The sequence below is a fragment of the Phyllobates terribilis genome, unplaced genomic scaffold, assembly GCF_046119375.1.
Source record: "Phyllobates terribilis strain yellow unplaced genomic scaffold, ASM4611937v1 Scaffold_11__3_contigs__length_659146591, whole genome shotgun sequence".
Taxonomy (NCBI): domain Eukaryota; kingdom Metazoa; phylum Chordata; class Amphibia; order Anura; family Dendrobatidae; genus Phyllobates; species Phyllobates terribilis.
In genome coordinates this window covers 340,988,423-341,000,828 of record NW_027362771.1, presented here as the reverse complement: position 1 = coordinate 341,000,828, position 12,406 = coordinate 340,988,423, and the positions used below count along the sequence as shown (strand labels likewise).

The window sequence follows — 12,406 nt, the reverse complement described above, 5'->3', positions numbered from 1 at the left end:
ACACAGCCAGTGCCTGATACATGCTGCCCACGGATCGGGCAGCATGTACCCGCTGTCAGGTTCACCTTTATTCCAAGACTTCAACAAACATACATTTAGTCTTGACAAAATAAATTGTAGTAGAAATACGTCTATGTGCATATTTAATATTTTTTTTATTAGAATTACACATTTAGACCTGTTAAAAGTAATTTCATGACAGACTGGATATTGTCATTAAAATATCAATAATATATTAAATGAACAATAAACACTGAAAATGCACGAATACATTAAAAAATACCCCAGCACTTCCTTATTTAATCTCCTCCTTTTCTTTGCTCCTCTTTTGTCTCATTACAATAAAAAAGGGAAAATCAATGAAGAATTCTTCTCATTGTTTCTCAGGAGCGCAGTCATGTTCTGCTCACTGGTTTGTATCTGGCTGTAAGACAACTGGCTGCGGCAGAAGCCTCCCTGCAGTAAGCTGTGGGCTTCAGTGGGCCACCAACTGAAGATGGAACTGATCAGCTGGAGATTAACCCCTTTGTTCTCTAAAGGATTTGTACAAGATCTGTTTGTTTTAGGAACATGCAGAAAATGCTGCAGACTTTATGAACAGGGAGTCCAAAATATGCAAGATGTCACAGGATATTTCGCAAAGAATAGCTTCCAAGAGATGCTTACCAGCACAGCGACCCATGATTATGGCCAGCAGTACCCTGTATTACAGCCAAGTCTCATTCAGATCATCAATACTTAAAGGACCACTCCAGCATTTTTTTTTACTAGATCAGATGTGTAATGTATTTAGTTACATTGTCATAGGTCGGTGTCTTCATCTGTTTTAAGCCCCACTTGCTTTTGGAACCTGCCTGATCACCGTGTATTCTGGAAGTCATAATTCTCAATATAAGCCTATTGGACTCGGAATAAGGTTACAGGGCCACATCCTGAATTCCCATAGATGTGCGTAGAGAAGATTCCAAAAAAAATGATCTCCACTTCGGACTGTGTGATTTGGCAGGTCACAACTGCAGTCACGTGGTGCCAGAGTGTGGTTGAAAGTGAGTGAGAACGTTACTATATATACATATTACACTTACATACGTGGTCCCTAACAAAGGGATTATTAAAGAAACCTGCTGGAGTGGTGCTTTAAGGCCCAGAAAAGCTCTTTATATTTCTAATGTTCACATCATTTAATTATTATTGTACTACACGCTGTACACATTGTAGCACAGGAGAAAGGGAAATGCATGGACTACACAACTTTTTCTTTAGCAAGTTCGTGCGTCTTCCGTAACATTTATTTGTATGGAAATTGTATAAAGCTTTTTAAGCAGAATGACCTGAAAAAGCCCTTGGGCGTTAACAGATTTACATGCAAATTTCATCACAGTGGTTGAAATCCATGGCATTTCTGTGGGCAGTCTGCAGCAGAATACAGGAAAATACTGACTTGACTATCAATAGCATGACCTCAAATCCGTGCAGACTTTTATCCCAGAATGTTGTTTGGGTTTTGAAAAATTCCCTTCCCTTGCACTGTGCTATAACTTATGTGACCATGGCCATGACATTCATTGGTTTCTTTTGACATCTAGATCATTAACCTAATATACCTCCATCCATATGCCACGTTAAGGCACAATGACCTTCTAGAGTTGGTTGCCTCCATTAGCCTCCATGAAGGCCTCCTGCAGATCTGAAGTGACCCTGACTACATATACTCTATCATAAAACGTGTACTCTAAATCTGTATTTTTCACCTTCCATACATCTGCAGTTTTTGACATGTCTGCAGCAGAACTAATGTACTAGCTGCAGGCTTCATTGTTACTTCTCTCACCTCTCCACTGTACGGTCCAGCAGGTAGAAGAGAGCCTGGAGTACTGTGTGCTGCACCTCTCTACTGTTCTTTCTTGCTGGGTGGTGAAGTTTAGCTGTAAAGATGGCAATGGAGGCTCCAGTAGGTGCCCGTACACTCTATTGGAAGATAAAAATGTCATTAATACAGACCTTAACCTTTTAGAAAAAACTTTTTAGCATATACAGTGGTATGTAAAAGTTTTGGCACCCCTGTTATTGTGGACAGTTAAGCAAGTTGAAGATGAAATGATCTTTAAAAGGGCTAAAGTAAAAGGTGACACATATATATATATATTTTACACAGTGCATTGTGAAAGTATTTGGCCCCCTTGAACTTTTCTACCTTTTGCCACATTTCTGGTTTCAAACAAAGATATAAAATTCTAATTTTTTGGGGGAAGAATCAACAACAAGTGGGACACAATCATGAACAAATCGTGAACTTTAACAAATTAAAAACTGAAAAGTGATGCGTGTAATATTATTCGGCCCCTTTACTTTCAGTGCAGCAAACTCACTCCAGAAGTTCAGTGAGGATCTCTGAATGATCCAATGTTGTCCTAAATGACTGGTAATGATAAATAGAATCCATCTGTGTGTAATCAAGTCTCCGTATAAATGCACCTGCTCTGTGATAGTCTCAGGGTTCTGTTTCAAGTGCAGAGAGCATCATGAAGACCAAGAAACACACCAGGCAGGTCCGAGAGACTGCTGTGGCAAAGTATAAAGCTGGATTTGGATACAAAAAGATTTCCCAAGTTTTAAACATCTCAACGAGCACTGTGCAAGCGATCATATTAAAATGGAAGGAGTATCAGACCGCTGCAAATCTACCAAGACCCGGCCGTCCCTCTAAACTTTCATCTCGAACAAGGAGAAAACGGATCAGAGATGCAGCCAAAAGGCCATGATCACTCTGGATGAACTGCAGAGATCTACAGATGGAAGAGTATGTCCATAGGACAACAATCAGTGGTACACTGCACAAATCTGGCCTTTATGGAAGAGTGGCAAGAAGAAAGCCATTTCTCAAAGATATCCATAAAAAGTCTTGTTTGAAGTTTGCCACAAGCCACCTGGGAGACACACCAAACATGTGGAATAAGGTGCTCTGGTCAGATGAAACCAAAATCGAACTTTTTGGCCACAATGCAAAACGATATGTTTGGCGTAAAAGCAACACAGCTCATCACCCTCAAAACACCATCCCCACTGTCAAACATAGTGGTGGCAGCATCATGGTTTGGGCCTGCTTTTCTTCAGCAGGAACAGGGAAGATGGTTAAAATTGATGGGAAAATGGACGGAGCCAAATACAGGACCATTCTGGAAGAAAACCTGTTGGAGTCTGCAAAAGACCTGAGACTGGGACGGAGATTTATCTTCCAACAAGACAATGATCCCAAACATAAAGCAAAATCTACAATGGAATGGTTCAAAAATAAATGTATCCAAGTGCTAGAATGGCCAAGTCAAAGTTCAGACCTGAATCCAATCGAGAATCTGTGGAAAGAGCTGAAAACTGCTGTTCACAAAAGCTCTCCATCCAACCTCACTGAGCTCGAGCTGTTTTGCAAAGAAGAATGGGCAAGAATTTCCGCCTCTCGATGTGCAAAACTGATAGAGACATACCCCAAGCGACTTGCAGCTGTAATCGCAGCAAAAGGTGGCGCTACAAAGTATTAACTCAAGGGGGCCGAATAATATTGAACGCCCCACTACCTCTTGAAGCTCATCAAGAGAATGCCAAGAGTGTGCAAAGTAGTCATCAAAGCAAAAGGTGGCTACTTTGAAGAACCTAGAATATAAGACATATTTTCAGTTGTTTCACACTTTTTTGCTGAGTATATAATTCCACATGTGTTAATTCATAGTTTAGATGCCTTCAGTGTGAATGTACAATTTTCATAGTCATGAAAATACAGAAAAATCTTTAAATGAAAGGGTGTGTCCAAACTTTTGGTTTGTACTAATTATATATATATATATATATATATATATATATACACATACACATACACATACACATACACACACACACACACACACACACATTTTACATTTTAAAAATTACAAAAAGTAAAATGGGCCGATGCTGAATTTGGGCACTCTGCATGGTTAGTACCTAGTAGCGCCCCCTTTTGAAAGTATCACAGCTTGTAAACGCTTTTTATAGCCAGAAAAGAATCTTTCAATTCTTGTTTGAGGGATTTTCATCCATTTTTCCTTGAAAAATTCTTCCAGTTCTGTGAGATTCCTGGGTCGTCTTGCATACTCTGCTATTTTAAGGTCTAGCCACAGATTTTCAATGATGTTCAGATCAGGGGACTGTGAGGGCCATTGTAAAACCTTCAGCTTGTACCTTTTTGAGGTAGTCTGTTGTGGATTTTGACGTGTGTTTAGGATCATTATCCATTTATAGAAGCCATCCTCTTTCCAACTCCAGCTTTTTTACAGATGGTGTTATGTCTGCATCAAGAATTTGTTTAAATTTCATAGAATCCATTCTTCCCTCTACCTGTGATATATGTTCCCCATGCTATTGGCTTCAACACAACCCCAAAGCATGATTGATTCAACCCCACGCTTAATGGTTGGAGAGATGTTCTTTTCCTGAAATTCTGTGCTCTTTTTTTCCTCAAACTTACTTGGATCATTGTGGCCAATGAATTCTATTTTAACCTCATTGGTCCACAGGACTTGTTTCCAAAATGCATCAGGCTTGTTTAGATGTTCTTTTGCATACTTCTGACACCGAATTTTATGGTGAAGACGTAGGAGAGGTTTTCTTTTGATGACTCTTCCAGTCTGCTAAATCTTTCTGAAGGTCTTTTGCAGTGAAGAGGGGGTTCTGATTAGCCTCTCTAGCAATCCTATGAGCGGTTTCACTGAAATTTTGCTTGGTCTTCCAGACCATATCTTGACCTCCACTGTTCCTGTTAACTGCCATTTCTTAATTATATTTCGAACTGAGGAAAGGATAACTTTGAGCGCTTTGATATCTTTTTATAGCCTTCTCCTGCTTTGTGGGCCTCCACCATTTTCGTTTACAGAATGGTAGGCAGCTACTTAGAAGAACCCATGGCTGCTGTTTTTGGCACAAGGTTAGAGGAGGCTGGGTTTTATAAAGCTCGGACATTTGCATCACCTGGCCTTTCCTAATGATGATAGTGAACAAGCCATAACCCTAACAGGCTAATTAAAGTCTGAAACCTTGATCAAAGTTATCAGAGAACCCAAATCTCCAAGGGTGCCAAAACTTTTGCATCGGCCCATTTTCTTTTCTATAATTTTTAAAATGTAAAAAATATATAAATATTGCCTAAAATACAAAGGAAATGTGTTTTCTTTAACTTTAGCCCTTTTAGAGATCATGTCTTCTTCAACTTGCTTAACTGTTCATAATAACAGTAATTTTGACCAACGGTGCCCAATCTTTTACATTCCATAGTATATCTCATAACTTATGAAAATAAATTCTCACCAGCACGGTAAACTTGCCACTCAGCAATTCAGACAGCAATGGTTCCTGCAAAGGGTTTAGTCGGACGATCCCTTCTCTCTGACGCGTTTCCTGGCATAGAAATATAGAAAATAATGCACTTTACAACCATTGATATCAATAATGCTGTGGCTATCTGTCTGCTTGGTGAGACATACAGATGCCCATACACAGACTAGTGATTTAATGTCTTTTGTGGGATTTTTATTTTTAAGATAAAAATACAGGACTGGATTTTAGCAGCAAAGTAAATGTGAACACCAGCAACCATGGTGCTGTGAACCAATAAAAGGAGCCCAAGATCTCCATTGATGCCAATGTTCAATAAGCAATCAACATACTCAAGTCTTTCCTTGTAGGCCAGAGTTTCTCCTCTCCAGTCCTCACGGCCCCCCTAACATGGTCATGTATTCAGGATTTACTTAGTATTACACATGTGATGGAATTATTAGCAAGGCATCAGAAACGTCCACAGGTTCTCTCTATAGGATATCCTCAAGCCATGACCTGTTGGGGGGCCTTGAGGACTGGAGTTGAGAAACACTGTCCACTGATCAAAATGCTATTCAGTCCTGATATGTCTTTGTCAATGCTTGCTGTCAACACATGGAAACATAGAGCGAACAACTAGATGACTTTAAAAGGGACAGTCCAGGCACATGGCCATTTTCTACTAGGAACATCACCACACTTGGGCCGAAATTCATCACGTAGTTTTTGCCAATTCCAGGCATAACACTGATTGAAATGTCGAAAAAATTTTGTGACTTTTTTCATTTTTTGGCCAGCGCTGTTCACTTTTTGAAAACTGAACAGAGTTTAGCAGAGAGGGTAAATGTCCACAAATTCATAAAAAATTACGCCCCCCAAAATAACGGCATAAATTTTGACCTTTAAGTATTCCAGTCTCTAACTGGAGTAGAGTGGAGCACTGCAGCTGAAAGATGCGCCAAGTTTATTAAGGGGTGCACGCCTCTTAATGAATTTGATGCACCACACTCCTGTGCATCCTTTATTAAGACTGGCATACAAAACGTCCATCTTGATGAATCAGTCTTGGCGTCTGGTATTTTGCCCCTGCCTCTTAGGTCTGAGTTTACACAATGAGTATTTGCAGCATTTCTACATCAATTAGCTAAATTAGGTAACTTGTGGGTTTTTTTTTTACATACGTTTTGATTGAATTTTTTCAGCTGTAGTTTTTGTCTCCTGTTCGTGTCATGTTTAAAATAAGCAAAACCAAGAATAAAAACAAAATGAGCAAATACCCTGCAGTAAGTAAATTAATAAATAGTAATAATACATGTAAATAACATAGGGTACTTAGCTGACACTATTTTGATCTAAAGAGTGTAAACGCCATCCCACCACGACAAGGTGTACCCAATCAGGATGGTCCCTAACTCTTGTAGTTCACCTCGCTACATGCCAGCAGACCTTAAAAACGGGCAGAGTAGGACTCAGACCTGACTGTTTTGCACCTACTGGTGGAAGGAAAGCTATATAGACAAGATGTACAGCCCAATAAGGGTGAACCACACCAATGTATATACTAAATACAAAAAAACTAAAGCAAAACCAAAGAAATGAGCTGGAACACATGTTGCTATAAGTTGCATTTTTTGTCTCCTTTTGGTATGTCATATTTTAAATAAAACTTTAGTTTTGGATACATCCTGTTATTTAGCATTGATAAATTCATGTGCAAGTAACATGCATTTTTTTTAGTGCTTTTCCACTGCAGAAATGCATTAAAAAAAAAAAGCATATATATTTTTTTATATATGCAGATTTCCCTCATCTCATTCAAGTCTATGGGGAAAATCCACAAATAAAATGCATATTTACTCCAAGAAGAATTGACATGTTGCAGATTTCAAAAATGCATCGCAGGTCACCTTACGTTGTATTAAAAAAAAAAGCAAGCAAGCACAGTCGGAACAAGATTTCTATAAATCCCATCCACTCTGCTGAAACAGTAAAATGCTGCATTTTTTCTGCTGAAAAAAATATGCAACGGCAAAAATGTAAAAAATACTCTTCATGAGAACTTAAGGAGGTTGTCTACTACTTTTACATTGATGATCTATCCTTGGGATAGGTCATCCATGTTTGATTGGCAGGGGTGCCAGGTGTCGGACCACGACCAATCAGTGTCGGTTGTCGGCCGGAAGTACTCACTTGCCGAACTGCTCCGTCTTCTGATAGTGGCCGCTGCAGGGTACTGCATATCCTCCTCCTATTGATTTCAATAGGGGCCGGATGTGCAGTACCAAGCCTCGACCATTATCAGAAGACGGAGCAGTTCGGCAAGTGAGTACTTCCGGCCGACAACCGACACTGATAACAGCTGATCGTTGGGGGTGCGAGTGTCGGACCCTCTTCAACCTTAATGGGGATGGAGCTGGACAAGATGAGTGATGCAATGTATTCACTAGGTTTCTTTATTTTCTGTATAGATTCTAGACGCATGGAATATGCATCGGGCTCAACCACTTTTCTGTATAAAAGGATTAATACAACCATTCCTCTTGACATGCACATATGGAATGACTAGGACTCATCCCTTACCCTGTATGAGTGGAACAGTTCAATTGCTCGGACAACGTCAAATTTTCTTGCCATTAGAAACTTCACGGCGACATCCCAGGAGAGAGGGGGGACTGAGTGGAAGGAAGTCCAGGAATTCATCTCCTGCAGGAACCGCTGCGTGGCCTGGGAAAAAAGCATGGCTATGTAAAAATATCCCAGACTGGGAATGCCGGGGAGTGACACAGCGCAAAGTACACAATGCTGGGAAACCGTGGTGAAGAAATAGTGAGAAAAAGACAACTGGCCGCTGGCATGTGGCACGTCAGTGGGCTTTTTAGACGGCAATGACTTGAACAAAGAAGTTTTGTCCAGACGAGCCAAGTAATGTTAGCGGAGTAGGATAGGTTACATTTTATGGTTGAAGACTGACAGACAACAGATGGCACAGGCACAGAAGAGGCAGTATTAACCCATAAATGACAAAAACAATATTTACACAGTCGTTTTACCATGAATGTGCTAATATACAGTATGTCAACCAGATAACAATATTTTATGCACAGGCAGATAAGCTAGAAAAAACGTTGGGGTCCTGGGTTCAAATCCCACCAAGGACAACATCTGGAAGGAGTTTGTATGTTCTCGTGTTTGCGTGGGTTTCCTCCGGGTTTTCCGGTTTCCTCCCACACTCCAAAGACATACTGATAGGGCATCTAGATTGTGAGCCCCAATGGGGACAGTGATGATAATGTCTGTAAAGTGCTGTGGAATTAATGGCCCTATATAAGTGAGTAAAATAAATAAAGTACCAGGATTCTGCTGTAACTTTACTGCAAAGCTACAACTATAAGGCTCAGGTGTACTAAGCCTGCTGCATCAATTCTCTACCTGCTGTGAGCCGAGGCAGATTTGCAAACCTGGAGCCATTTTCAGACTTTGATTTTTTTGTAATAAATAGGACTAAAACTACATCTCATTTGAGACCACGTCCACTTTTCAAACTTGGCGACTGATGAGAAAAGTTGCAAATTTATTCCAAATCATCATTTGCAACTTGTTCAACATTAACAAATCACACTTCAGCTTTTACATTTTCAAAAGTGAATTTGAAAACTAAAAAGGGGTTTTCCATGACTTTTTTTATTTTATATTTATCCATATAGACTTGCCCAGCGCTTTAATCGCTGGCTGCTGTCCCTGGTCTTTGTTAACAAGGCTGCAGCGGTGACATTATCACTACAGCATGGGATAACACTTCATGGTATCTTCACACAACATCGTTTTAAGGTGGATTTCGCCTGGAACTGCCAGAAAAAGTGCAGAATAAACTTTAAAAATGATGAACATATACAGAGCAATATTAAAATGACTTGCAGTGTGTCATTGTTCACTTCTTTTAAGCCCTCATTCAGATGGCCAGTTTTCACAGATAGAACGCATACCCGTTATAGTTTATGGAGTTGTTCACAAGTCCATTTTTTTTTGCTGTCCACAAAAAGTCAAAGAGACATGTCTGATTTTTATCAGCGTCACGACTGACAATCACCCATACAAGTCTATGAGTCCATGGGAATCACAGACAGCCCACGGACCAGGGCGGTGGAGTCGGTAAGCCAAACCTCCGACTCCTCAATTTCCATGACTCCGACTCCCTCATACACGGCTCATGTTTAAGTGATAAATTTACTGCAGCACAGATTCATCTCAGCTAAAAGTCTAGACCCTTAGATCAGGAATAGGACAGACATTTATAGGACATTTCAGAACTTTCCCAAATTCTTATGAAAAAATATTCCCCACAAACTACATTGAACTACTGTACCCAATTTATTGTATATTTTAGGAGTCGGGAGTTGGTCCATTTTATACCGACTCCACCAAAATGGGCTCCGACTCCACAGCCCTGTCACGCATGGCACCAGGTCCTGTTCATCATTAACATTGCAAGGGATAGAAGAAGCTTTGTCATTTATTTATTTCTTCCTTCCTACGTGAAAATCACGGATGAAACACTGATCGTAAAAACTGAAACTGACCGAACACTGATGTCACTTATACCATTTTTTGCGTACATGAAAAAAAAAAAAAAATACCGATGTCTGAATGAGGCCTTACTGCTTCAGACTTCAAAAGTCGAGAAGTGATAAAGGAAATGACTAGACCACTCTTCAGGTGGCTTCTTCAAAGAAACTGTCAGTATTTATATATTATTAATTATATACTATATTCTGAAACACTTTTTTGCTCCAGCCTGCACTTAAAAGGGTATTCCCATCTCCAAGATCCTATCCCAATGTGTAGCAATATTAGCAAATACCTCTAATTAGAAATGTAGCATAGTTCTTCTGATTATCTATGTTATGCCATGTGCAGGGCATTGCAGTAGCTTAAGTATCCATGCTTACAACCACTCATATAGTGACAGTTAGCGGTTGTAACCATGGATGCCTAAGCTACTGCAATGCCTGCACATAGCAAAAACAACATAGCTAATCAGAAGAACTATGCTACATTTTTAATTGGAGGCATTTGCTATTATTATTACACCTACTACATATTGCGGATAGGATATTGGAGATGGGAATATCACTTTAATGCAATAAATGTGCCTAATGAAACAGGGATAAAGTCCATTTTTTAATGTATGTACTGGCTAAAATGTTATGTGCAAAAATCAGCCAAAACAATTCATTCACTTCTGCTTACAACATAAATGAATAACTACTTACGGTTGCTTCTATATTCTGCAGTGCTGTACAGAGATTGCAATCATTCTCGTCTATCTGTCGTGCCCCCAGTTGAGCGCACATTTCATTTTTCGCTTCTTACAGGGCTCATTTTTAGGGTACATTTCAGTAGACATTTATGGAGTATGGGATGAAACCTACTGAAGCTCAGATAGATTCAGATTTATGACCTGAGTGCCAAACATTGTGCTGCCCGTAGAAAGTATTTTAATACAAAAAAAAACAACGATTCTGTATATTAAAAGGGTTTTCCAACAACTGCCATTTATCACCTACCCACAGGATATAGTGTGATCACTATGGGGGCCACTCAATGACTACCATGGGTGCACTGAGCGGTCTCGCTTCTTGGATTGGCAGTAGAGCTCTGTAGCTGGCGGGGACAGCTGGACGTGGTACCCAGCTGTCACTGTCAGTCCCATGGACTTGCAATGGAGGCACCATATGTTTGACCACCTCCCCATTCACACTCCTCCTCAGTGCAGTAGGGGGGTAAGATCATGCTGTTCCGGACCCTCGTTCTAGTAGCTGTTTGGACTCCCAGTGGTGTGGCCACACAATCCCCCTGATTTTCGGTTGCAGGAGATCTATTTTCTGCCTGCAGTCTGCTTCGTGCAGTAGCATTATGGTGGATGGGATTTTTGGAAATGTTCCTCTGCAGGCGCCCTGCTGCAGAATAAATACACTATACATGGACAAGCAATTTTTTAAATGGAAAAGTATCTTTTACTTCTTAAAATGGCTCAGAAATCCCAGCACATGGATTAAAAAAAAACATTGCTGGCTAAAGCGCAGACTATCTCGCCTTCTTCCACATAAAAGACGGCTGCCCCAGAACGCACATTATTACACCACTGCTTTGCAGATACTCGCTGTAATACAGACGGTTTTATTATCTGCGGATTTGCCATTTTTAACGCAGTTTACTGACAAACTCAGCTCTGCTAAGCCGATAACAAAGAATACACACAGTGAACATTACCTGCTCCTCTTCTTGTGTCAGGGCTTGGGCCATGCCTGCAATCTTCCCTCCACTGCCCAATTCCTACTACAGGCTGGGGCTCCTGAGAGGCCTATATAATGGCCAGGCCTCTCCTGCAAAGCTTCACGCTGGAGGCCCAGAGACGAAGCACAGGGTCTATGGGTGGGCTATGGCTAGCCCCCTGCTACACAAACTACTACAGGAAGGCAGCTGCCAAGATTTAATATGGACCGGACATTTTCTTAACAGGGTGAGGGGGGAAAAGGAAGCAGTCATAAAAAACAGTGAGACATCCAGCAAAGATCCACAGGCCCCCTCTAGTGGCACCCATTAACTCTGCAAGACAAGGAAGAGCTCCACGCTTAACCCCTTCATCACCTCCGCCCCATAACAAGTAGATGAGCTACATACAGAATAACGGAAATATGTAACAAGTTGTGATCTATGGGATGATAACCGTTTATTACATTACTCGGTTCTGTGAAATCTTGCCACCTCCATCTTTTATTACAGCTCACCATTCACTCTAAGCTGTGTAACAGGCTGTAAATCTGTACGCAATTAAATGGTTACTGTACTTTCAAAAAAGTATCCAAATAAATAGCCAAATTGTCATTTACTGAAAATGTTGTTTTCTCCCCCAGAAAGGCCTCCAAGCACCGGCCTTTAAGGATCTCCCTTCCAGCCAACTTGCCGTCCACTGCTTAGTGTCAGAAGAAATCCCTCTCTGGCTGCCAAGAAGTGGGGTCCTACTCACTGAGTCTCGCTGTGCGGAGTCCTTCTCATCATATGG

At 40.7% G+C, this 12,406-nt stretch overlaps 1 protein-coding gene across 1 annotated transcript in view; it reads right to left on the bottom strand.

Annotated features, from left to right (window-relative positions):
* PTPN9 (protein tyrosine phosphatase non-receptor type 9) overlaps positions 1-11,937 on the bottom strand; it is a 43,364-nt gene extending 31,427 nt beyond the window's left edge. Inside the window, exons 1-4 of the mRNA XM_073652797.1 lie at positions 11,614-11,937; positions 7,924-8,067; positions 5,335-5,424; positions 1,832-1,968 (exon numbers count right to left, since the gene is read on the bottom strand). Of these exons, the coding sequence (XP_073508898.1) occupies positions 1,832-1,968; positions 5,335-5,424; positions 7,924-8,067; positions 11,614-11,646 (404 nt within the window). The 5' untranslated portion in view covers positions 11,647-11,937. The remainder of the gene's footprint in view (positions 1-1,831; positions 1,969-5,334; positions 5,425-7,923; positions 8,068-11,613) is intronic.
* Positions 11,938-12,406: the final 469 nt, after the last annotated feature.